Genomic DNA, 25,560 nt, shown 5'->3' with positions numbered 1-25,560 from the left:
ATTTTTGCTGCACAAAATTTTTCCAGCCATTTCGAGTTGCTATGTAGACCTGAGACAGTGTGGGGTCTTTTCTGGTTTCCCTTTGAATCATCTCTGCTGTTATAGGGAGACTTCCAATTTGCATTAGGAAGAATATGTCAGAGTGTCCTCTTTTGTAAACTTTGCAAGTATTTCATTTTCCAAAGGTAAACAGGATAATACATCAGCATTTCCATGATTAGTTGTCCTCTTGAATTTGATCTGTAATTGTGTCCTCCAAGAAACAGAGCCCATCTCTGCACTTGTGCTGCTGTTAGTGGAACACCCTTCTGTGGATTGAAAATGGACACTAGTGGTTGATGATCAGTAATGAGGACAAACTCTCTCCCATACCGGTTGAAACATTTTACTCCCCAAACCACACTCAAGGCCGCTCTGTTAATTTGTGCCTAATTTTTCTCTGCAAAAGCTATGGGGTGTTCACTTCCATCAGTGAGAACATGTGACGTGACTGCACCTATACCACAAGGTGAGGCGTCACAGACAAGCTTCACTGGATGATGTGGTTCATAATGTGTGAGTACAGTGTCTGATGTCACCATTTCCTTTGCCTTTTGGAAAGACACCTCACACTGCTTTGTCCATTGCCATTTCTTCCTCATCTCCAGTAGTGAGTTCAAGGGATGGAGCACTGTAGCCAGGGTTGACAAGAACCTAATATAGTAATCAGCAAATCCTCAAAAGGACCGTAACTGTGGCATGTCCTTTGGCCTTGGAGCATCCACCACTGCTTGGATTTTCTCAGCACACTTATGTAATGCTTGCGAGTCAATGGTGTGATCCAAGTAAGTGACTTGGTTAAAAAATTCGCACTTGTTGTGTTGTGCTCTGAGCCCATAATCTTCTAATCACTGACTGGAAATTTTGGAGATGTTCCTTGTCACTCTTACCTGTAAAAACCAGCTCCTTGTCATCCAGGTAACACTGAGTGCCCAGAAACCTTGTAGCACCATCTTTATTTTATAAAGGCAGAAGGTGCATATGTGAGATCTAGAAAACAATGGTTGGAAGAGGGTGAACAGAGTACGGCTAATTTCTTTCATTTAGAAAAGCAGCGTGCCCAATTCAATTCCATTCTTCAGCTTAATATTGATGGTGTGATTACAGAGGACTCCAAAAATATAGCAAAATATTGTTCTGCTTTTTACAGTAAACTGTATAGCTCAAAATATTGTGAAGCATCTACACTACATTTCATGAATGACATTAGTATTCTTAGGAACCTGTCCAATGATCAGGAAGACCTGTGTGATGCTCTTATTACCTTGGGAGAGGTTAACGCTGCCATTTCAAATTTAAAAAATAATTAGTCACCGGGTGTGAACAGTCTGACTGCAGAATTTTATAAGATGTTTTTGGACACCCTAGCTCCCTTTTTACTAAAATTGTTTTTAGAATGCATTGATAAAGAATTTCTTCCCACTTCTTTAACACAGGGCCTTATTACTTTAATTCCTAATCCAAGAAAAGATAATTTATTTATCGATAATTGGTGTCCTATTTGCCTTCTCAATAGTGATTACAAAATTCTGGCCCAAATCTTTGCTAACAGAATGAAAGTAGTTTTACCATTTACTATTGATGAAACACAGTCAGGTTTCATGAAGGGTCGTCATATCTCTAATAATGTCAGATTAGTTTTAGATCTTATTGATTATTCTCATCTTGTTCAAAATGATAGTTTTATACTGTTTTTAGATTTCTACAAAGCTTCTGATACTATTGAGCATCAGTTTATCGTCTCTGCTCTTGGTAAATTTGGATTTGGTGCATTATTTTGTAAGGCTGTTAAGGCTTTGTACACAAATGCTAATAGTTCTATAAAGTTGAAGTTGGGGACTTCACCGAGGTTTGATGTGAATGGGGGGGGGGGGTGAGACAAGGTTGTCCTATCTCCCCTTATTTATTCCTTTTATGTGCTCAGCTGCTCATCTATTCAATTAAGTCTAGTCCTCTAAAAGGCATTTCCTGTGCAAATTCCAATTTTCTGATTAGTCAGGTTGCAGATGATACGACTCTTTTCTTAAATGATGCTTCGGAAATCTCACTGGCTTTAAACTGTATTTCTGTTTTTTCCAAAGCCTCAGGCCTCTGTCTAAATATTCACAAATGTGAATTGTTTCCTCTTAAAGGTTGCACTCAATCTGTAATTAATAATATTCCAGTAAAAGACAAAGTTACATATTTGGGGATAACTATTGTTAAAAACGAATACTTAAGGTGTGTGGATAATTTTCAATCTCTTATAGACAAAACCAAAAAAAAGATTAAACCAGTGGCTTCAAAGGGACTTATCTTTGAAAGGCCCGGTTTTGCTTTGTAAAGCAGAAGGTCTTTCCAGGATTATATATATAACTCTCCCCTTATACGTCGATAAAAAAATCTGTAAATTGATAGACACCATATTGTTTAACTTTTTATGGAAAAATAAAGTTCATTATATAAAAAAATCTGCTGTCATGAATATTTATGACAAGGGAGGGGGGGTCTAAATCTTCTTGATTTTGACAGTCTTAATAATAGTTTTTAAATTAATTGGATTAATCAATTTTTACATAATCCTACTTAATATGGAATTGTATTCCTTCTTTTGTCTTTTCCCAGGATGGTGGATTGAAAATTTTTCTTTTATGTAATTACAAGATAGGCGAAGTTCCTCTCCGTTTATCTCAATTTCATAAACAGATGCTTTTATCTTGGTCTTTGATCTACAAACACAATTTTTCTCCATATAGTTACTTTATCTGGAATAACCACAACATAATTTATAAGAATAAATCTTTGTTTTATAAAGATTGTTTTGATAATAATATTTTGTTATTTAATTCAAGCGGTAATTTATTGAGCTATACTGAGTTTTTATCCACCTTTGAATTTCCTGTGACTCCGAAAGAATTTGTTGTTGTTATGGATGCAATTCCCTCTGGTGTAAGTATGTTGCTTAGAAATACATCATATTTGGTAGTTGAATTACCCAACTTGGATACATCCAGTACAGCTGTAGGAAAGATTTGTTTTCCTCTGTCTTTCAAAAAAAATAATAAAGGTATTAGAAGTGTCTTTCAAAAAGTCATTACTTCTATTCCTACGGCTGTCAGTTTTTGGAATAGTCGCTGGGGAATCTGAGGTGGAGGAGTATTTGGGGCTTATTTAATAAATCCTTATTGAGAAATAAAATTAAAGAAATTTCATTTAGAATCATACATAGATATTATCCAACCAATGTTTATTTGAAAAGGTTTAATTCTGATATTGAAACTAACTGTTCTTCTTGTGGTTTATATCCAGAGGATTTATTTAATCTGTTTTGGGATTGTGAATATGTTAAAACATTTTGGGTTGATGTTTGTCAATTTATAGATCAATTTATTAATGTGGATTTTACTTTTTGTTTTGAAAATGACTTATTTGGGTTTACTAATAATATCAAATCTCATAGGGATCATTTCTTTATCATAAATCTTCCATTAATTTACAGCAAATTTTATATACATAAATACAAATACAGCAATAAGAAACTGTCGTGCAAAACGGGGTCACTGGCCCTGATCCTGACCGTATGCGCCCCCTGTTAGAACTCCCTCTTCCCACCACTCTCAAAGCCCTCAGACGGTGCCTGGTTTTTTTTTCCTATTACGCCCAAGGGGTCCCCCATTACGCAGACAAGGCCCGCCCCCTGGTCAAGTCTACCACTTTTCCCCTCTCTTCTGAGGCCTGCGCGGCCTTCAGCTGCATTAAAAGGGACATTGCCAAAGCTACGATGCATGCGGTGGACGAGACCATTCCCTTCCAAGTAGTACGCCTCCGATTTCGCTCTGGCTGGTACCCTCAATCAGGAAGGCAGGCCAGTAGCATTCTTTTCTCGTACCCTCCAAGGCTCTGAAATTCGGCACTCCGCGGTGGAGAAAGAAGCCCAGGCCATAGTGGAGGCTGTTAGGCACTGGAGGCACTATCTTGCTGGCAAAAGATTCACCTTGCTGACCGACCAGCGCTCGGTTGCTTTCATGTTCAGCAACCAACAGCGGGGCAAAATCAAAAATGATAAGATTTTGCGGTGGAGAATAGAACTCTCCACCTACAACTATGATATTCTGTACCGGCCTGGCAGACTCAATGAGCCCCCTGATGCCCTATCCCAGGGTACGTGTGCTAGCGCACAGCTCAACCAGCTGTACACCCTTCATGCACAACTTTGCCATCCAGGGGTCACCCGATTTTACCATTTCGTGAAAGCCCGGAACCTGCCGTACTCCTTGGAGGACATCAGGACAATGACCAGGGACTGCCAAATTTGCGTTGAGTGCAAACCGCACTTCTACTGTCCTGACACGGCGCAACTTGTCAAGGCCACCCGCCCTTTTGAGTGACTGAGTGTTGACTTTAAGGGCCCCCTTCCCTCCACCGACCGCAATATCTATTTTCTCAATGTTATCGACGAGTGCTCACGGTTCCCCTTTGCCATTCCCTGCCCCGACACCACTGTCACGTCCATCATAAAAGCCCTGCACCAGCTCTTCACTCTGTTCGGATATCCCTGCTATATCCACAGTGATAGAGGGTCCTCCTTTATGAGTGACGAGCTGCGCCAGTACCTGCTAGCTAGGGGCATTGCTACTAGTCGGACCACGAGTTATAATCCCCAGGGAAATGGACAGGTGGAGAGGGAGAATGCCACAGTGTGGAAGGCCACACTTTTAGCCCTTAAGTCAAAAGGGTTGCCGGTCTCTCGATGGCAGGAGGTCCTCCCTGAGGCACTCCACTCTATCCGCTCTCTGTTGTGTACGTCCACCAATGCCACCCCTCACGAGCGCCCATTCTCTTTTCCCAGGAAGTCTGTCACTGGGACCACCCTACCAGCTTGGCTGACATCCTCAGGGCCAGTGCTGCTCCGGAAACATGTGAGGAGCAATAAATACTCCCTGCTGGTCGAGAGGGTTCACCTTTGACATGCGAACCCCCAGTATGCCTACGTGGTCTTACCTGATGGGCGGGAGGACACGGTCTCCATCCACGACCTGGTGCCCGCAGGTGCAGCAGACCACTACCCTGAACACTCTCCGGTAACTATGAACCCTGTACCCGAGGTGACACCACGCACACCAGGCCCTACACAGACTCCTCACGACACTTATATACCAGGCGTTTCGTACGCATATATACCAGGCGCCTCGCACATGCGTGAGGGACCACTGGCGCCTAGTGGGCTGGAACCAGCACAACCTCCGTCTCCTGTGCATTCATCGCCACCGGCGGCATCTGTGCAATCACAGCCGGTGCTACGTAGATCGCAGCGACAGATTCGACCACCTGATAGACTTAACCTGTAAGAAACTTCGCCACATGGGGACTCTTTTAAAACAAAGGGGGGGAGAGTGTGGTGAACTATGTGTGCCTGTCTGGACACTCCCCCTGCTGACTGCTCCTGTGGCTCCTCCCACAAACCCCTGTATAAAGGCGATCGAGGCCTGAGCCCGGCCTCTCAGTCTCCAGGATGTAGGATGGTGGTCACTCACTGCTGGTTCCTTCTTCCAGTCAATAAAATTGATGCACCATCAATAACTAACCCAGGCACCTTCTGAGGGCTTTGAGAGTGGTGGGAAGAGGGAGTTCTAACAGGGGGCGCATGCGGTCGGGATCAGGGCCAATGACCCCATTTTCCACGACATACCCAAGGATAGCAAGGCGGGTGGTTCCGAACACACACTTGTCCGTTATATGTAAGGTTCAGAACTGCGGCCACTTGGAGAAATCGTTGGAGGTTGGCGTCGTGATCTGGCCAGTCGTGACCACAGATGGTGATGTTATCCAGATAGGGAAATGTGGCCTTCAGTTGGTACTGGTCCACTATCCGGTCCATTTCCCTCTGGAAGACAGAGACACCATTCGTGACACCGAAAGGGACGCGCAGGAAGTGATAGAACCTACACCCACATAAATACAAATACAGCAATAAGAAACCTTCATTTATATTTTTTACGTCAGACTTCAAACTATATGTTAATACTTTGAAAACTTCCCATAACCAGAAAGCTGTAAAGAGTGTACAAATCTGTCAATGTTTTGGGTTATCTCTGTAAATGTTTCTGCTTTGTGACTCCTCTTAGATATAGTTCCTTCTGTCCAACAGTATTTAGAGTGGATTTTCTTGTTTATTTGTATATTTAAAGTTAATAGTTACTTATTTGTTGCTGCTTATGTGTGATTCTTTGGCTTTGTTAGCATATGTTTTAGTATTTCTGTTTTTGTTTGTGTTCAATAAAAATTTTAAAAAGGTTAAAAAAAACCCTACAGCACCTGGTCCATAGCTGACTGCAGGTGCAGATGCGACTCCAGAAATAAGCCTCTTATAAGGATAAAGCCCTTTACGTGTGTGTTTATGGTGAAAAACACTTTGGACTCCTCTTCCATCTCCATCTGTAGGTAGGCCTCAGCTAAGTCCACTTTGCTAAAGTGTTTTCCTCCAGAAAGGTTTTCAAAAATATCCTCTAACCTGGGCAGAGAATATTGATTTACTTTCAGTACTGGGTTTATGGTGACTGTAAAAAAAAATTGCAGATTCTGAGAGACTCATTCTTCTTGGCTACTGGGACCACTGGCATTGCCTATGGGCTCCACTCAACCTTGGAAAGGATTCCTTCAGCCTGCATGCAATCTAGCGCACTGGCTACATTATCACAGATAACATAAGGAACCAGACAGGCTTTGTAAAACTTGATCTACAACTGCAATCAAGTTGTAGTTGTCTCAGCCAATCACATTCCCACAATGCTGCCCCCCCCCCCCCCCCCCCGTTTTTACCACATGCAACCCCAATGTGGCTTATTGGTTGTTACATTTCACTGTTCCGAATGTCATTCCTACAGGAGTTATCTTTTCTCCAGTAAAAAAATATTATCTGGATATCTGTAGGTTTCAGTTTAGTGTCTTTGAAATGCTGTTCAAACTCATTTTGTGGACTGACTGAAACAGCCGAGCTAATGTCCAATTCCATTTTCATTAATTTGCTGTTCACTTCTGGTGTAAGCCACATTGCTTGTTTCTTGACGAAGGATCTCGGCCTGAAACGTCGACAGTGCTTCTCCCTATAGATGCTGCCTGGCCTGCTGTGTTCCACCAGCATTTTGTGTGTTGTTGTTTGAATTTCCAGCATCTGCAGATTTCCTCGTGTTTGCTTGTTTCCTGATAGTTTTCACATTGTAAATCCTATGTCAATTTCATCATTATCAGATTTTTTCCATCAACAGCATGCAGATTAGTGCTGCTTTTTGAAACCGCAGCTTGATTTTTAGAAATCTTTTTCTTTCCTGTGTGCAGTTCATTTATTTTTCTCTGCCTAGCCCGTTCTTTGTATGTATCCTACTTTGCTGTATTTTCTGCATATTGCCTCTAAACCTGCAGTGGTCTGGTGTATGTATGCCCCTGCCACAATGGTGACACAATTCTTCATCCAGGCAGGTTTCTTTGTAGGCATTGCAATTTTGTTCATGTGGTGAACTACATATACCTGTCTGGACATGTCCCCCCCCCCCCCCCCCGCTGACTGCTCCTGTGCCTCCTCCCACTGACCCTGGTATAAAGGAGATTGGGGCCTGAGCCCTGCCTCTCAGTCTCCAGGATGTAGCATGGTGGTCAATTGCTGCTTGTTCTTTCTTCCAGTCAATAAAAGCCGATATCTCGCCTCATGTCTCAGAGAGTTATTGATAGTGCATCAGTTCATGCTCACTTTCATTCCTGTTGGCAACTTAATCTCATCTCTGGCTGCTGTTTCCATTACTACAGTGATTTCAACTGCTCTTTTACATCTGAGTTGCACTTCAGTTAGGAACGGTTTTTGACTGCTTTCTTGCAAGGTTCTACAAACTGAATGATCTCTCAATGTATCATTAAGCTCACCTCTGATCTGATAATCTCTTCAATTAAGCCACATAAGCTAAAATGGACTCCCCTTCTTTTTGATTCCACTTATAAACCTAAAGCACTCTGCAATGGTTTAGGCTCTAAAAGTTCCTGCATTACATTCACAATATCAACAAAGCTCATTTTGGCTGTATTGGTTGGAGCAGTTAAACTTCTTAGCAAACTGTATGCTCTTCCACCAATTGCACTCTGCAAAACTGGCACTCGTTTCTTATCGGCTATTCCATTTGCTTTAATATACTGCTCAATTCATTCAGTATACATCATCCAGTTATCCAGCAATCAAACGCATCTGTCTTTCCAATGTAGCCACCCATTTCTGTTTTTTTTAAAATTATTATTATCACCTGGTGCTCACAGGTTATAGACCCATGAATTATGCCCATTTTTTTGCCTTAAAAAAAAGCTCTGTTGTCTTGCCGCGCTTCCAAAACAAAAACATACGGCGCTTTTTATTTAACTCATATGTCTCTCTATCCCCTTGTAATGTAAAAAAAAGTGCTATGCTTCAACAGGTAGATGGTCATTTCAGGTTCATTTTAAAACCGACTTGTTACTTCCGTTATGCTTTGTAACTCCAAACCATAAAACTAATGGAAAGAAAAACACAGATAAGTGCGTCTACTTTATTCTTACCTTAGTGAGGCGCACACTTATGAAGTGGCAGCATAATGACCTATGCCATTCATTTACTTTTACATATAACCTGTAATGAATTATGTAACAACAAAGAATGCTTAAACAAACAATATATTTACGATATTACTGAAATACTAAATACACAACAGTAGTAAAGGACACAATTAATACATCGGAGTGTCCCAGCCCTTTGCAGAACTTAATGAGCAATCTAGATTTGAGCAGAAGTTTCTGTTGCAGTTTCAACCCAAAATTCCTTCCTCCCAGCTCGAACCGTTGAGCTCCTGCAGTTTGTTGCTTCAAATTGCAGGAGTTACATTCTCGTGTCTCCTCTAACCAAAAGGAGAATGTCTCAAAAGTAGCTAGAGAAGCAGAGTTTATTTTTTGCAATATATTTATGACCTTTCTATACTATTGATATTTGACATTTTTATTAAACAGCATAAGTACAAATTAAAAGAGAAAATTGTTGTAAATATTCAGCGCATCAGTTTTAAGTGGAAAGTAAGTTATTATCTCACATCAGCGACTGTTGTTGATTGACCAGAAACGCTAATCCTATTTCTCTCCACACAGTTAAAAATTTCTTTCATTATGTTCTATTCCAGTTACTGAAAGCTGGGAGTGTATTGCTTTCGTTTTTGTGTTTACTTCACACCTAAAACGGAATAAACGCTGTTCTTTCTTTAGACATTCCGAAAAATGTGGACCGGGAATAAATCGCGTTGCTGTTTTGACGTCCGCTTTCCGTACTTGACCTTCCGCATACGCATCTCGTTGGTGATTTAGAAACATGGCGGAAGGAAATTCACCGGGTGACGCGAAATTTGCTAAGCGCATCGACCCGAAGAAAGATAACTTGACTAAAGAACAGCTTGAGTTTATGCGAAAAGTAGAGCTGGCTCAGTGGCAGAAAAACGTTCAGAAGCGGCGCGGAAGGAATGCGATCACGGGCTTAGCTATTGGAGCCGTCGTCTTGGGCATCTGTATCCTTATAATTTGTTTGATTATGTGTCGCATTAGCAAGAATGTAGTTAGCCTGGGTTTCGCGCAGTTGTTGTTCCCCAACACCTTTGTATGAAAGACTAAATCAAATTGTGCAGTTTTACCATTAGTATGGGAAAGTGAAATTAAAGCACGTGTCCATGAGCTGGTTTTCTGCGTAAAGGTCATTCAGCCACCGAGCCACTTCCATTGTACACTGAGGTGAGAGTTCATCTGTAGCCTGCCCATAACTAACAAAATGATGATCTTAGGTTTAAACTCATAATTTTATACATTTTCACAATTTAACGATGAATTCGATCGTTTCAGACAATCAGTTATTTCCGCTCTTGCAACTCCCTTCTCCAGTATTCAATTTTCGGTTCTCTCGCTTCTAAAGGTATTTAAAAACCTCCCAATTACATCTGTTTCCTTTTCTTTACAGCTATTCTGGGTTTACTTTGTTAATCGCCTTTCAGCTGGCATCATCACCTCTTGTGTCATTCAAATTCACCAGAATTAGTGTTTGCCCTGTCTTTGCAATTTAAAGCTGATACCAGGTTGAAAAATGTTTTAAAGATGTTTGTAAAGGGAAAGATGTTTTATTATAAATATCAAAAGGAAGTAAGGGAGTTCAGGGAGGGAATTAGAGTTTAGAGTCTATGGCTGTTACATGAACATTAACTTTGTAAATGTTGCCTAACCTGCTGAGTATTTCCAGTATTGTTTGTTTGACAGCTGGTGTTTTTAACTTGGAATAACTATTAGCTGCGGTACTGATGATAATGCCTGTGCTAATTTCCAAAGTAGTGCTGTGAGATATTTTAGGCTCATCTGTGTAGTATAATATCCAAAAGAGACCAACACTAAGCATGCAGTTCCACTTGAGCTCATGTTATTCTCATTACAAGGTGAGAGTGTGGCCCATTGAGCCACAGCTGTGATTAATTTGTCTGCTAGGAACATAAGTGATATAGGCAGGGTGCATAGGTTAGAGAACAAGAAGAAATGACCAAAATGGTGAAGGATATAGGAAAAGGTATAACAGGAATTGATTTTTAAAAATTGCTTTGTAGATGGCCTTAAAATGAGTTTTATGCATTTTAAACTGATGAGCTGAAGGCACAAATTTCTTTGGAGCAGAATGAACATGATGGGCTTGGAAATTAAACATAATTACAAAACATTCAGGAGCCATTTTCATTATTAATGGAAGATAACTTTACCAGCCCGTAGTTAGATAGATACTAGGGCTCATTTTGTTGCTCCACTTGCTGGCAGAGATAATAACAAACAATGTTCACAATCAGAATTATAGAGTGAGAGTTGTATTGCTCAGAAATGAGCCCTTTTGCCCACCAACCATGGACATGCCAATTTTTTTGCCCTTGTACACCAATCCCATATGCCCACATTAGGTCATATCTTCTATGCTCTGCCTTTTCATTTGCCTGTTTAAATGTGGGGATTGTATCTGATTCCACCTCGTCCACTGGTAGGTAGTAAGTTCCAGATGTCAACTATTCTCTATGTAATAAAATCTTTCCCCTCAAAATCTCTGAAACCACTGGGAAAATTTCTGAATATTTACCCTTTCTATGCCGCTTAAGATTTCTTGTACAGAAATTATTCCCAAATAATGAACGGGTTTCATTTTAACTATGGTCATCAGTCAGAAAATACAGAAAAATGGTGACGAATGCCATCAATTAAGAACAATTACTAGAAGTGGAGAGAGGAGGGGTATCTGCTTTTGTTCATAAAACCAAATGTATGTATGCACATTGGACTTTTAAATTTAATATTGTTATGGAAGCTGTTTCATCTGTATGAGTGTTGATGTCAGCTGTTTGAAACTCTTGGCCTCCGCTGAGGTAACTAGACTAGCCTATTCCAATCTTTCCCCATAATCAAAACCAGAATCTCTGTATCGTTTGTACAGTGTGGTAACCAGAACTGCACACACACTCTGAATGTACTCTAACCAGCTTTTTGTAAAGTTGAAATGCAGTGTGCCAATCCTTAATATTCTATGCCCCGATCTGTAAAGACAAGTGTATGTTGTTAGAATTGTTGTGCTGTTTTCTAATCGTTTATACATTTCAGTTTTGTTTATTTAAAAAAGATGGAACACAGAAAACTTGAACATTTTGTGAGTTTCCACCATTGTCTAGGATAAGGGACAGGATCTTTGTTCCTGGTAGATATTTTTACACAAATCATTAGGATTGTGTGTTGAAGGCAGGATATTGTTGAAAACTTGCTTGATGAAGGGAATAATGTATAGTCTATTTAAATTGTACAGAAAATTGGTTGCAGTAAAGTAGGAGAGCCAGTGTAAATGAAGACAGAATTAATGGTGCAACAGAACAAAAGGTGGTGTTTGTGGATTTGTGAATTGTTGAGTGTGTGTCTTCAGGCTCCTGTACCTCCTCCCTGAGGGAAGGTGAAGTATTTAAGAGGAATCTGAGGAGGAACCTCTTGACTCAGAGGGTGGTGCAAATGTGGAACAAACTACTCGGGTTCCCAACCTGCTTTAAGTCATGGACCAACGCCATTAAGCAGGGGACCCATGGACCCCCAAGTTAAGAACCCCTGTGCTAGTGCCAGTGGAAGTGGTGGGTGCAAGTTTGATTGCAATATTTAAGAGAAGTTTGGATAAGGACATAGATGGGGTTGGCATGGAGAGCTATGGTCTAGGTGCAGATCGATTGTACAATGCAGAATAACAGTTTAGCATTGACTAGATGGGCTGAAGGGCCTGTTTCTGTGCTGTGCTATGACTGAGCATGATTAGGAAATTAATAATAAAATGGACAACAGCATGGTGCTTAATGAAACTTTTGCAAAATGGAAGTATGTATATAGTAATGTTCATCAGAAGGTTGTTCACATCTGGACGTAATTTGATAACAAGCAAAATAAGGAAAAATCTTAACTGAAATGGACTGTATGTCATCAAGGTTCATACTTAGTCTTTAAATTTTAATGAACAAAAATGTAAATTGGTTTATTTTGAGAAGGATAAGCAAAATTTAGACAGTAAATGGTAAAGCCATGTGATAATGGGGTTAGTTATACAATTCTTCAATATTGAGAGGTCATATTAATAAATAACTTAATAATAAATTAATTAATTAATAAGTTCTATCATTTAAAAGATCCATAGAAAGAGTGCAGATTTAATGAGCTCTATACCAGTAATGTGAAGTGGCTTCAATGATTTATTTCTTTTTATAAATTACAAGCCGGTTTTGTAATTACATAAAAACACCAAATGCTGTCTGGCCTGCTGAGTTCTGCCAGCATTTTGGGTTTTTATTTATTTCCAGATTCTGCAGATTCACTCGTGTGCCTTTGTAATTACATAATTTTTTATTTTTGTATCTCTTGTTAGCTAATAAAATAGATTTTTTGTATCACTAATTTTTGAATGCATCATACATAGGATTTTTTAGCCACAGATTTGGATTTTGAACATAACTGTTCAGATGTATCTACAGTATATTTCCTTAATCTCTCTAGATGGATACACTTTTTATTCAGTATCTCAGGAACGGTTTTTGGATGACTTGGAAGAAGAGGCAAAAGGCGTTCGAGCAAGAAATGCTTCCAGGACTTCAGCAAACTGAAACAATTAGTTTATGGAATGTGTGTACAGTTTTTCCTTTGGATTTGTGAAAGAAACTGAGCAAATATACATCTAGCAAGGAATTTAAAATATTAAATATGCTGATCATGATGCACATTTTTCAAAATGCATTGTTTGGCTGTTTTGGGCCTTGATCTGGGAATAATATTTTGTCAGTGCAGCTGAAAGATCCATGTCTATAATAGTGTGGTATAAAAGTGGAATGTAAACATTTGTGATATCAATAAACTGGGAACATTGATTGTAAATTACAGTTTGCCAAACTGTACCCAAGATTTTAAAACTTCTTTGAATGTTCTATGTTCTTTGTATTTTAAGGTCCCATGAATTAGAATCAGAATTAAATTTAATATCACCAACATATGTCATAAATGTTAACTTCACAGCAGCAGTACAATGAAATACATGATAAGTATAGAGAAAAAAAACTGAGTTACATGAAGTGTATACATGTCTGATAAATAGTTAAGTTAAAATAAGTAGTGCAAAATAACAAATAAAAAAAGTAGTGAGTGAGTTAGTGTCCGTGGATTCAATCTCCATTTAAGAAACAAATGGCAGAGGGGAAGTAGTTGTTTCCATCTTGCCGAGTTTGTGCCTGTAGGCTTCTGTACCTCCTCAATGGTAACAATTCCTTAATGTTTAAAATAAATCTTTACATAATAAAATCAATCTTCATTGAAATTGTCAAACCAAACTACTTAGGGATATATTGCAAGCAGTCTGTGATAAATATCTTTAAACTATTGTACAGATACTGAAATTGAGGAAGAGGAAAATTAGTAACGATTAATAATCTTCATTTTTAATGATTTAAGCAAAGTTTAATCATTGGAGTTTAAGTTTTTAGCTTTAGGTTAAAGGAAGCTATAGTCATATTCAGATCTTTCTCATGAAAGCTCATTGACCTTAAGTGATCAGTTTGTTTCAGTTGCCACAAATCGTTCCATACCCATTGCCTTTTTAAAATATAAAAAAACAAAATGTAGACCTGATATCTGTTTCCAATTTATCAGAAGTGAAGATATTAATATATTTGAGGTGGAAATAAAAGTTTGATCTCATATCAGAAAAGGATGGAAGAGCATGTTTTTCAACTTGAAACAAGTTAAAGATTTCCCTCAATGATGCTAAGCAGGCTCAGGTGAAAGGCATAATTAAAATAGCATCAGGAGGAACTGCTCTATGCAGTTTTAATTATTGCATGTTATGGCCTTTAAAACAAGGTAGCTGGAACACCTATACCCACTTAAGAAGTGGCTGCTGATTGGATATTTATGTTTGTGGGTTACTGCTCTGAAAAATACTATTCTTTCATTTGCATATTATAAAATATGTAACACTTACAATTTAATAGTTATATTTGTTGCTAACAATTGCCTGTGCCTTTTAAATACAAACTTATAATTGGATTAATAAACATTTGAGATGGCATTTTTTTTAGGTATTAATGCTTCAAATAATAAAACTGTTGGAAATACATAGCAAGTTAGGCATCACTGTAGGAGAGGGAAATAGATTTTAACAATTCAAGTCAATTACATTGCATTGGAACTAGCCAAAAATACATTTTAAAATGTAGAGAAAGGGGAAAGGGTGAAAAGAGGGGACAATTGAGAATCTAAGTTGGTTGGCAAGGTATTCCATGATGGGCAAATAAATCTTGGTGAGAATTAGGACATGGACATCAGAAATTTGTATAACTTACAACCTCTAGCCAGCTCAGAAACAGGCCCTTCAGCCTATCTAATCAGTGTCAAATAGTTATTCTGCCTAGTCCCATCAACTTGCAGCTGGACCTTAGCTCTCTATACCCCTCCTATCCATATATTAATCCAACCTTCTCTTGAATTTCACAAACAAACCCGCATTCACCATATCATCATGAGAGTGAAATTATGCTATTCCTTTTTATATTTTGATGCAAAATAGTCATAAAGAGCTTTTGGCACATTGGCCTTCATAAGTCAGCATTGAATACAGGAATTGGGATGTTATGTTGAATTTGCATAAGACATAGGTGAGGCTAAAGTTAGAGTATTGTGTGCACTTCTGCACATGTACCTACAAGAAAGATAAGCTTGAGTGTGTACAAAGAATGTTACTGGGAATTGAGGACCGGAGTTCTAGATAATGGTTGAATAAGTTAGGACTTTATCCCTAGACTACAGGCAATGAGGAGAGCTCTTATAGAGGTATACAAATAATGAGGGGTTTAGATACAAGTGAAGTTCAAAGTAAATTTATTATTAAAGTACATATATGTCACTATTCACTTTCTTGTGGGCATACTCAATAAATCCATAATAGAATAAATGAAAGACTGCACCATCCTGGGTGTTCAACCAGTGTGCAAGTGCAAAGAATAATAAATAAATAGATAGATAGACAGACAGGCAGGCAGGCAATAGATGTCAGGAATATGAGATGAAGAGTCCTTGAAAGTGAATCCAAAGGTTGTGGGAACATTTCAGTGATAGAGCGAGTGAAGTTATTCCCTTTGGTTCAGGAGCCTGATGGTTGAAGGGTAGTAACTTCCTGAACCTGGTGTAAATCCTGAGGCTCCTGTATCACCTTCTTGATGGCAGGAAGTATAGAGACTAGAATTAGAGGTTATAGATGTAGGGTGAAAGGTGAATTATTTAAGAGGAATCTGAGGGGGAACCTCTTCACTTAGAGGGTGATGTGTATGTGGAATAAGCTGCCAGTGGAAGTTCAGTTGTAATATTTAAGAGAAGTTTAAATAGCTATGTGGATGGGAAGTGTTTGGAGGGATATGGTCTAGGTGCAGATAGATGGGACTAGGCAGAAGATCCATAGATTGGCTGAAGAGGCTGTTTATGTGCTGTAGTGCTCTATGAATGATTTCCAAGAACAATCACAGAATAAACTACACTATTAAGGTCTTAAATGTGTCCAGCATATTGCTGAATGCAAATCTTAGATGTATTTTTTTAAAAATCAAGTAATTCAAAACCAGTAAGTCGAGAATAAATGTTTACCAATAGCTCAGACAATTTAATGCTTAGCTTTACACATACTTATGAGGCAATATTTTGATTCTTTTAAGGTTGTAAGTTAATTCATATTTTAATCCATACACTCATGATATTGTTAATGTAATGATACAATGATATTGTTGAATTAATGATTATCAATTTAGAAAAATATAACATTATTAGCCTTGACTGGAACCTTTTTTTAAATCTGAGAAGAACTTTTGTGGAAATTTGAAACCAAATGTAAGATAAAGCACCTTAAAGAAATGGAAGGAAAATAATTCTTTGATTTCATCATTTAATATTGGGTCTTCTGGGATTAGGGAGATTTCCTTTCAATTGATGTAGCAGTAACATACATGTATTTATAAAGAGTTTTGCAATTTTGCTACTTTCTGTGGAGGAGGGAAGTTCCCTCTGTGATGTGATCCTGATACACAAACCTACCTCCACCACACAGTTCAGTTTCATCCTCCACCATTCTGTGGTGCGACTCTGCAATATTTTTATCTCATTCAAGTATTACTTAGGAGAACTAGCTATACCAGGCTGTTGTTTTAGAAGAAGCCAAACCTCATTTTTAAATGCTTTTTGGAAATCAACAGTGTAACGAATCCTTATTATTTTACATCACCAGTCCAAGTTTGCAAGGAGTTTTGAATCATTCTTGTATACCAAATGCCATAAATGTTCTGATTAATAGATTTTGGTATAGAAACATCTTAATATTTCCAATTTGTATGACCTTCCTAATTTAGAGATGTTAAGTTTGATTTAACTAAAGCTATACACTTAGTGGCTACTTTATTAGGTACACCTATACACCTGCTTGTTAATGCAAATATTTAATCATGTGGCAGCAACTCAGTGCATAAAAGTACACAGACATGGTCAAGAGGTTCATTTTGTTGTTCAGACCAAACATCAGAATGGGGAAGAAATATGATCTAAGTGACTTTGACTGTGAAATAATTGTTGGTATCAGACAGGGTGGGTTGAGTATCTCAGAAACTGATCTCCCAGGCATTTCACGCACAACAATTAGTATCTATAGTTTACATAGAATGGTGTGAAAACTAAAAATACCCAGTACTGGCAGTTCAATGGGCAAAAATGCCTTGTTAATGAGAGAGTTCAGAGGAGAATGGCCCAGACTGGTCCAGCCGACAGGATGGTGACAGCAACTCAAATAACCATGTGTTAAAACAGTGGTGTGCAGAAGAGCATCTCTGAATGCACAACATGTCGAACCTTGAAGTGGATGGGCTACAGCAGCAGAAGACCATGGACATACACTCAGTGGCCACTTTATTAGGTACAGGAGGCACCTAAGAAAGTGGACACTTCAGTTTGACTTAAATGCTCTATGGATTCCAATTTCAATGTATGCAGGTTTGTGAAAATGACTTTATAATCCAAAATACATTACAACACAGTTTATATAAAGTTTTATTTCCATCATGTAGTGTGAAATAATTTATCTAGCATCTTATTATAAGATGAATATACATAGTTAATGATTTGAATCATAAAAAAATTATAAGATCAACTTTCTTGAGATAACAAATGTCAACAAATACAGAATCTCCATTCTGTGCAGATGCACATTTATACTAAAATCAGCTTTGCAACTCAAAACACTGCACCATATTTTACAAAATGAGAAATCTCACGTGAAATAACACCTTTGTGTTTCAAATAAGCAAATATAAAGTTTATTGTAAAGAAAAGGGATAATAAATGCATCTAAATCTTCCATCTGGGAATGTTACCTGTATAGTTTATTTTAAAACAGATCTAATTATCAATATAATATTGGTATAATTTACTGCATAAAATTTACATTTTCTATATACATATATACAGAGAAACAAAATCAATAAATTCAGTCCTTACAGTTTGTAACAATGGAAAAACACACTTTAATACAAAACTATAAAAATGATTTATAATGGCTGCTTAATATCAAGTGTTCTTATTGTCTTCTAATTGCCAGGGTTATCAAATTTCCTCTAAAATTAAGGCAAAATTTATTATCTAGTCTATGTTGGGGCATATTCTGGATTTACGGTATATAGCAAATACTAATTTTTACAGTAGCCAATCTCCAGATCTGAATGTGGATTGTAGATTGAATTTAAACCACAGCTCTGAACAATGATCTTCCAGGAGCTGCATTTTGGGGGTTGATTGCAAACAAAGAATCACTCCATTTGATCACAGAAGCCTGAAACAGCATGAATGCGGCCCAGAGTTGGTGGGAATTAGCATTGATTTTGGGTGTCTGGAGGGTGAGTGTGAAGACAGAGGTGTTTAAAAATTATATGTAATTCAAAGGAAGCAATGTAGATGCATTGGAACTGTAAAACTGTCCTGCTGTTAACTTTGATCTTTAGCATATAAACCTGAATTGGGTCAGGCAGGCCTCTTCTCCTAAGAGTGTCTCGAATACTGCATAAAGGCTTTTATATCCATTAGCTCTAGTGTCTCTCCACTGACATTGTTCACAGTCACAATATTTGGGGGCTCATCCAGAATATGTTTGTATCCTATTGTGTGACCATTGACCTCCACAGTCTAAGTGGGTGAATATTTTTTTTAAAAATTAGTACTCACACTTTGATCTGTTCAGGTCAGTGACCGTGGGATCACGAACAAGGTAGGGACTTGAACTACTAGATATAAAAGTAGTGCAGTGTGTGTGGAAATGTACATGTGGTTATGTAAGAGACTGGGCATTTTTGTGTTAATTTGGTGAGAGAGGGGTACCAATTGTGAAGGGTGGTTACTGACTGTTTGGGACGCCAGTGGGTTTGTGTATACTCGATCAGGGAGCTTTGTAGTAGCCGATGTGTTTGTGAGTGTGTTTGTGTGATTTAAGAAAAAGCCTGTAACCTTGATGTAAGAGTTTTAAATGCAAAGGGATACAACAGGCATTATGAGTTCAGATGCACAGAAGTGGCAGACTGCAGAGTACATACTCTGGTTTTAAGTATGTACTGTTTAATTTTTATCCATCATTTATATTTTGTGTAGTGTGGGAGTTATGGAGTGTGGTGATTGTTGAGGGAATGGTTATACCCAGATATATCTGTCAGAATGGATCTTTTTGGGGTTAGGTAACATCAAATCAAGAACCCTGATGACCTGAAGCAGCCCTTGACAACTCATAAGCCCTTCACCCTCGGGGAGAAGCAGAGCATTTTGTCAGAGTTGCCCTCATTTAAGGTCCCCTGCCAAAATACAGGATTCTGGGACAAGCTCGAGGAAATGGTTAAATTCACCAGATGTATCCTAAAGATATACATGTGTTGGTAAAAGTGAAGTGGCTGAGGAATGTGTGGGACAGTATGGCCCAGGGGGTGTGGGATGGTACGTGGGCAAGTTCCGGGAATGTTGGCAATGAAGAGAGATGTTGCTTTATTAAGGGGTAAGTGAGGCACAACAAGGGTGGGAGGTGAGAGTAACAGTGGAACAATAATGTCAGTGGTTCAAGAGCTGATGAGACAGCAACAGACTATGCAAAATGTAAATATTGAGCATATCAGGAGTATTCAGGATTGGACAATCCATGGAGGGATGATCTAGCCTTCCTGAAAATGCTAAAGGAAGGTCTGAGCTCAGCCTAGCAATAAGTTTTAGATTTAGGGATAGCAGTGTAACCAACCTACTCTGCAGTATCATCATGGGCTGGTGAGATAGACCAGAGGAGGCAATTCGTAAAGTAGCTGCCATAACGTCACAGAAGATCTGTTTTGTGTGCCAGAACCCAGGACACGTAGCATGAAACTGCTGGAATACTCGTGGGAGGGTAGAGGAATGATCTGTTACAGTTGTGGTCTCTTGGCCCATGGTTGGAGACAGTGTTCTGAAAAGAGAGCAAAGTGTGAGAATCAATTACCAAAGCAGGGAGAATGCACTGCAGCAGCGTCTGTTTCTGATCTGACTGCTGACCAGATTACAGAGCCGGGGAGGTCAGACAAACGGCTGACGGCAGCCTCCATTGGCAGTGGTGGCCATCCATGGATGGAGACAAGAGGTTTATTAGGGGGTCGGCAATGTGAAATGTTAGTGGACACGTGATCGTCAGTATCGATAACTGATCTACAGGAGAGGTGATTTACATCACCAGTGCAGGAGGTGAAATGAGGGTGGAGAGAGGTCAGCCGCAGGTGCTTGTGATTGAGGGAGAGCCCAAGCGAGGAAGGTACTATCCTGGGAAAACACACACTGAGTAAGGCAGGTGCTATCTTAGACTCAGTAAAAGGAGCAATATCATGGTCCAGGCAGGGACTCTGAACATGTGTGACCTACAAGGCAAGGAGGAGAGACAGGGCAATGTGTGGGAATCGTGTCAGGAGGTCCCAAGTGTAGAGCCAAGCACAGTCAGGAGCTGTTAGAAGCAGTGCAGCTGCCCAAGGGATTACAGTAATGGTTCACCAGAAAGGGGATAGGAAGGAGCAGAAAGGGACCGAGTGGGCAGACATCAATGCAAGGCAGACAGGAAAAATACAAGCAAACTTCAACTGCCTATTTAGTCAGTTTACATGGAGATGTGAAGGACCACTGTAACCAGGGTAACACAATGAGGGATCGAGCAAAGCAGCAGTGACATACTGTTGATCAGAGAGACACAGCAGGGGAGAAGATAGTCTTCCCACAGACTGATGACCCACTTTCTTGTCAGCCTCACAGACAGAGCATGAGATCAACTGCACCCGATAACGGTGTCATTGTAGAGAGCCTATGAGACGAACAGCAGCCAGCTGCATTAGTTCTGATGGCACGTGACGGACGCAGAAACACGGCAAATGCAAAGGCAGAGGACAGCAAGCTCTGAACAGCATGTTAAAGTATAAAGGTAACTATACTCTGTAATGAAGGCTCATTGCAAAAGATAGATGATTAGCTGTATAGCATGGAATAGAAAAGATATTTTTAAAAATAGATGTGGAGGGATCTAAGATACAGCAGGGACATCAGGTTCCAGAACTTCGATGGCATGGCAGACTGAGAATGAGAAGAAATTGCACACGGCATCTGAAAGCAGTCATCCACCCAGTGAATTCGAATGAGTTGGGCCTCTTAGCAGTCGGACTGGACAGTCTGTGAGGGTGTGCCACCGGGGTAAGGTCATTGCAGTCATTCAAATAGAGACCACCCCAACCCCTGGGACAAGCTCGAGGAAATGGTTAAATTCACCAGATGTATCCTAAAGATATACATGTGTTGGTAAAAGTGAAGTGGCTGAGGAATGTATGGGACAGTATGGCCCAGGGGGTGTAGGATGGTATGTGGGCAACTACTGGGGATGTCGACAATGAAGAGAGATCGTGATATTATGTCTTATTTAAATTTAGAGAAGATCCGCTGCTCAGTCTTAAATTCAAAACAATCTTTTTATATCTGGGGACCTTTCCTAAATTACTTTTCCAATTTATAATGTTTAACAGTGCACAGACTTTTACGTATATTTCTATCTTCTCTTCTTAAGCCAATATGTTTTTTTTCTAATTATCCATTATCATCCATCAGCTTTTTTCTTTGGTAGTTGGTAGGGGGTTGACTTTTTTATATAAAAATTTTCCTTTATGATGTATGACCTATCATTAAATTTTTGATTACAGAGTGGTATACCTTTATGTGATTTGCTATAACATTTTGATCAATTTTATTACAATATATGAATGTACACAAGTTATGTTGAGATGTATCTATGTGTTGCACTCTGTAAATCTTGTTTTTTCTTCTGAATAAAAATATTGTAAAAAGAAAAGAAAGACAATGAAGAGAGATGATTCCGTTTGATCACAGAAGTCTGCATATGCATGAACACGGCGCAGAATTGGTGGGAAGTAACATTCATTTGGGGTGTCTGGAGTGCGGGTGTGAAGACGAAGGTGTTTAATATGTAATTCAAAAGATGTATTCTAGATACATTAGAATTGTAAAATTGTCCTGCTGTTATCTTTGATATTTAGCATATAAAAATGTCATGTAATATTGGGTCCGGAGGCCCCTTCCTCGGAGAGTGTCTCAAATGCTGAATAAAAGCTTCTATATCCCCTAGCTTTAGTGTCTCTCCTGTGACATTGTTCACACTCACAACAGTCTATTATATGTGCTTTTAAATCTGATTTAATCAGATATCCTTTGAGATATTACCAGAAATAGTATATTTTAATGAAAAAAATCTGTAGCAAGGATTATTTTATGATTAAACATTGTTGAAATACTGTTACAATAGATAAAGTAATCTGATTTAAACAATGCTGAATCCTTAGTGTTTCTAAAATTATATTAGTGCTTAGAAGCAAAAATATCACAAGCAATCTATTTTAAGATCTGTTCTGATAATGGAAAAGGATTTCTGACTAGGGTCATCCGTGTTCTTTTCTAAACATCTGTTTCAGGTTCCTATGTTATATATAAATCAAAAGGCCTTTTATATAAGAAAGCTGACTGTTAACTACTTGCATCATATAACAGTCCATGTCCAGATTAATAGCTGAAACTGTACTCAAAACTACTGACAAATGGAGTTTTGTACAGTTTAAAACACTAAGTACTATAGTGCCAGATATTTGCTGCAGTCAGAATCAGAATCATTTTATTGACCCCTTTCCTTTAAATTTATTGTGCAAAGCCTTAGCTTCTAAAGACTCTTAACAGCCTATCACCTACTAGAAGCCATTAGGAAAAGTAACCCCCACCAATGTTGGACTGTGTTTGCCACTGATCTTGTACACTGCAGATGCCAGTTAAGGAATTCCTTCTGCCAAAGCCTGCAGGGATGCAATATGAAAATAAGGTTATAATTAGAAAAAAATTATTGTATATATAGCATGATATTTTCAACACCTGCACTTCTACCATCCTAATAACACTAAACAGTTGTGAAAAGGAAAATATTACACTTACTTCCAAAGTAATATAAAATATGGCCAAACCAAAAAACTGTTTAATTAGAATTGAGAGAGCAAATCCAAACTTCTAGGACTCTAGAATCTTGCTTTTTATATAAGGATCGCTCATAAATGCCATTTTGTATATAATGTATTAGATCATGACAGCAATCATCTCCTACTCTTATTAGCAGCCATCAAAAAAACTGTCATCTTGACATAGATTTGCCACCCCTGCTATATGATCTGTTGCCCAAGTCTATTACCTTTAGATTAATTTATAATCTACTTTTTGGACTAAGGTTTCAATCAATCTTCCTGTAAAGTTAGCCTAGTATTCAATACTTTGTAGTTTTGAAATGTACTTTTTCTGCTTTAAAAAAAGGTAGCATTTTGCAAATATTTGACTTTCCAATCTGCATCAATCATGTGATCTTACAGATATACTTCATATTATCCATTCAAGATCACTAATCATTTTTAAGCTTTCTAAATAAAGTTACATGCAATTGTGTTTCCAGTAAAATTTATGACAATATTACCTTTCAATGTAAACTAGAGTAATTGAATACTATAGCACAGAAACAGGCCTTTTGGCCCATCTAGTTTGCGCTGAACTATTAACCTGCCTACTCCTATCGACCTGCATCCAGACCATAGCCCTCCATGCCCCTCCCATCCATATATCTATCCAAATTTCTCTTAAATGTTGAAATCAAACCTCCCATCCATCACATTCGCTGGCAGCTCATTCCACACTCTCACCACCTTCTGAGTGAGGAAGTTTTCCCTTAAACATTTCACCTTTCACCCTTAACCATAACATCTATTTCTAGAGGAAACATAAAATTCTAGTGTGAAAATGTAGCTGTTCACTGTTAGGGAGCTTGTTACACATACCTGGTTGTTGTAAAGGTTCAAGTCTTTGCAGGCTGTTACGACGGGATTGGTTGAAATTGCCTTTAGACAAACGCCTCTGCCTTCCATTCAGGATTGCAGCTGGTGATACTATTCCAGCAGGGGGCACCTTACCCATCTTTTCGTAGAGCTGTTCAATTTCCTTCTTCTGCATTGCTTGCAATCTCTGAACCTCTGCCAAGTGCCTGTTGGATTAACGCAAGTACTTCAGCCACTGAAACTAAAGGAAAATATTCTACAATCGCAGGAAATCTGAAATGAGAACTATAAAATTCTAGAAATATCCAGGAGTTTAGAAAGCATTTGATATCCACAGAGACTTTAAAAACTGTTAATATTGAAGTAAATAAAATTTAAAAATAAAAAGTTAACTAAAGGACTAAAATACATAAAGAATTTAAACACTAAAATAAAAGCAAACAAACCTTGTTTTACATGCAAACCTTAAAGTATAAGTTCAGTTAATCTAGTCCAACAAAATCATACATGACACAACAAACTCTAGTTATAAATAAAAAAACAGAAAAGGCTGGAAATACTCATCAGGAAAGGCAACATCTGCAGACAGAAAACAGGAATTCTGTTCCTCTTTCCACATGTTTCCAGACTTGTTGAGTACTTCAAGTATTTTCTGCATTTATTTCTGCTTTGCAACATCTGTACTTTTTTTTTGATTTTCAAATTCACTGCCTAACTCCAAGCTTACTTTTCTCTCAGAGTTTGCAACTCTTCAAATATTTCATCGTCGTCAGTTTCAGAATCATCGCTGCTGATGTAGATTGAAGTTCGTGGATGCTGAATCCGTCCAGGCACCGGGACTGAATAGTTGTGCACATCTGATAACATGGAATCACTGTTTTGTTTCTCATCTCCTGAACTGGCCACTACTTTGTTACCTTCCGGAGTATGACTGTCTGCAGCAGCATCAGGAATGACAAAGGAAGGTTTCATCAAATTGATGGGTGAAACTGGCAGAGGCACTAGGTTGCTGTTACTGCTGTCCTGATGGGTTCCAAATGCAACATCCAACTTTGAGTCCTTGGACATCATCATTGAAAGCAAAGTGGTACCGTTGCCTGGAACCAATTCATCTTTTGCTTTAGGATCACTTTCTTTTGTTAGTTCAGAATCCTTTTTATTTAGATCCTGAGTTTTCAAAAACTCAAAGTCTTCCACTGGAAAGGGCTGATATGACTCAGATTGTTGAAAACCTTTGAACTCTGTAGATATCAAAAATACTCGTTAAAGTCATCCAGAACCAAATATTTCTTTCAAGTTAATTGCACAAACGCAACATAATTTTCTAAGCAATTTATTCCCCCAACTTTCCTTGATGGAAGGCACATCAAATTATAAAATCAGTAAATTCTAAGCACAACATTCATAGATAATTGGTATGTGTTAAAGAGACGTGCACTAAAATAATAAAATCAGTTGTTATATATTCTTAATTATTAATTTCTTCTTTATGAGTTGCAATTTATTTTTAAACAAGGCAATTTAAATA

General features: G+C 38.5%; 2 protein-coding genes across 6 annotated transcripts in view; one reads left to right on the top strand and one right to left on the bottom strand.

Annotated features, from left to right (window-relative positions):
* The first annotated feature begins 9,355 nt into the window (after nucleotides 1–9,355).
* LOC132384880 (cytochrome c oxidase assembly factor 3 homolog, mitochondrial) lies at nucleotides 9,356–14,643 on the top strand. Its single transcript, XM_059956497.1, has 2 exons — nucleotides 9,356–9,581; nucleotides 13,105–14,643. The coding sequence occupies exons 1-2, from the start codon at nucleotides 9,389–9,391 to the stop codon at nucleotides 13,209–13,211; spliced, it is 300 nt and encodes a 99-aa protein (XP_059812480.1). The 5' UTR covers nucleotides 9,356–9,388; the 3' UTR covers nucleotides 13,212–14,643.
* A 3,019-nt stretch (nucleotides 14,644–17,662) lies between these two features.
* wnk4a (WNK lysine deficient protein kinase 4a) overlaps nucleotides 17,663–25,560 on the bottom strand; it is a 94,163-nt gene continuing 86,265 nt past the window's right edge. For 4 of the 5 annotated variants that reach the window (XM_059956494.1, XM_059956490.1, XM_059956491.1 and 1 more), the window contains 4 exons: nucleotides 24,760–25,273; nucleotides 24,036–24,238; nucleotides 22,944–23,015; nucleotides 17,663–20,098 (listed from right to left, as the gene is read on the bottom strand). In XM_059956494.1, the coding sequence (XP_059812477.1) occupies nucleotides 20,058–20,098; nucleotides 22,944–23,015; nucleotides 24,036–24,238; nucleotides 24,760–25,273 (830 nt within the window). In that variant the 3' untranslated portion in view covers nucleotides 17,663–20,057. Of the gene's footprint in view, nucleotides 20,099–22,914; nucleotides 23,016–24,035; nucleotides 24,239–24,759; nucleotides 25,274–25,560 lie in introns of all 5 variants that reach the window. The other variant, XM_059956492.1, reaches the window with a different exon arrangement.

This window comes from Hypanus sabinus, chromosome X1 (genome assembly GCF_030144855.1).
Source record: "Hypanus sabinus isolate sHypSab1 chromosome X1, sHypSab1.hap1, whole genome shotgun sequence".
NCBI classification, from domain to species: domain Eukaryota; kingdom Metazoa; phylum Chordata; class Chondrichthyes; order Myliobatiformes; family Dasyatidae; genus Hypanus; species Hypanus sabinus.
This window is presented reverse-complemented; position numbering and strand designations above follow the sequence as displayed.

Bases quoted from the DNA above. Each gene is read 5' to 3' on its own strand.
- LOC132384880 (XM_059956497.1), top strand. From the start codon at position 9,389: ATGGCGGAAGGAAATTCACCGGGTGACGCGAAATTTGCTAAGCGCATC. The intron at 9,582-13,104 runs GTATCCTTATAA...TAATCTCTCTAG, and splicing joins AGCCGTCGTCTTGGGCATCT to ATGGATACACTTTTTATTCA.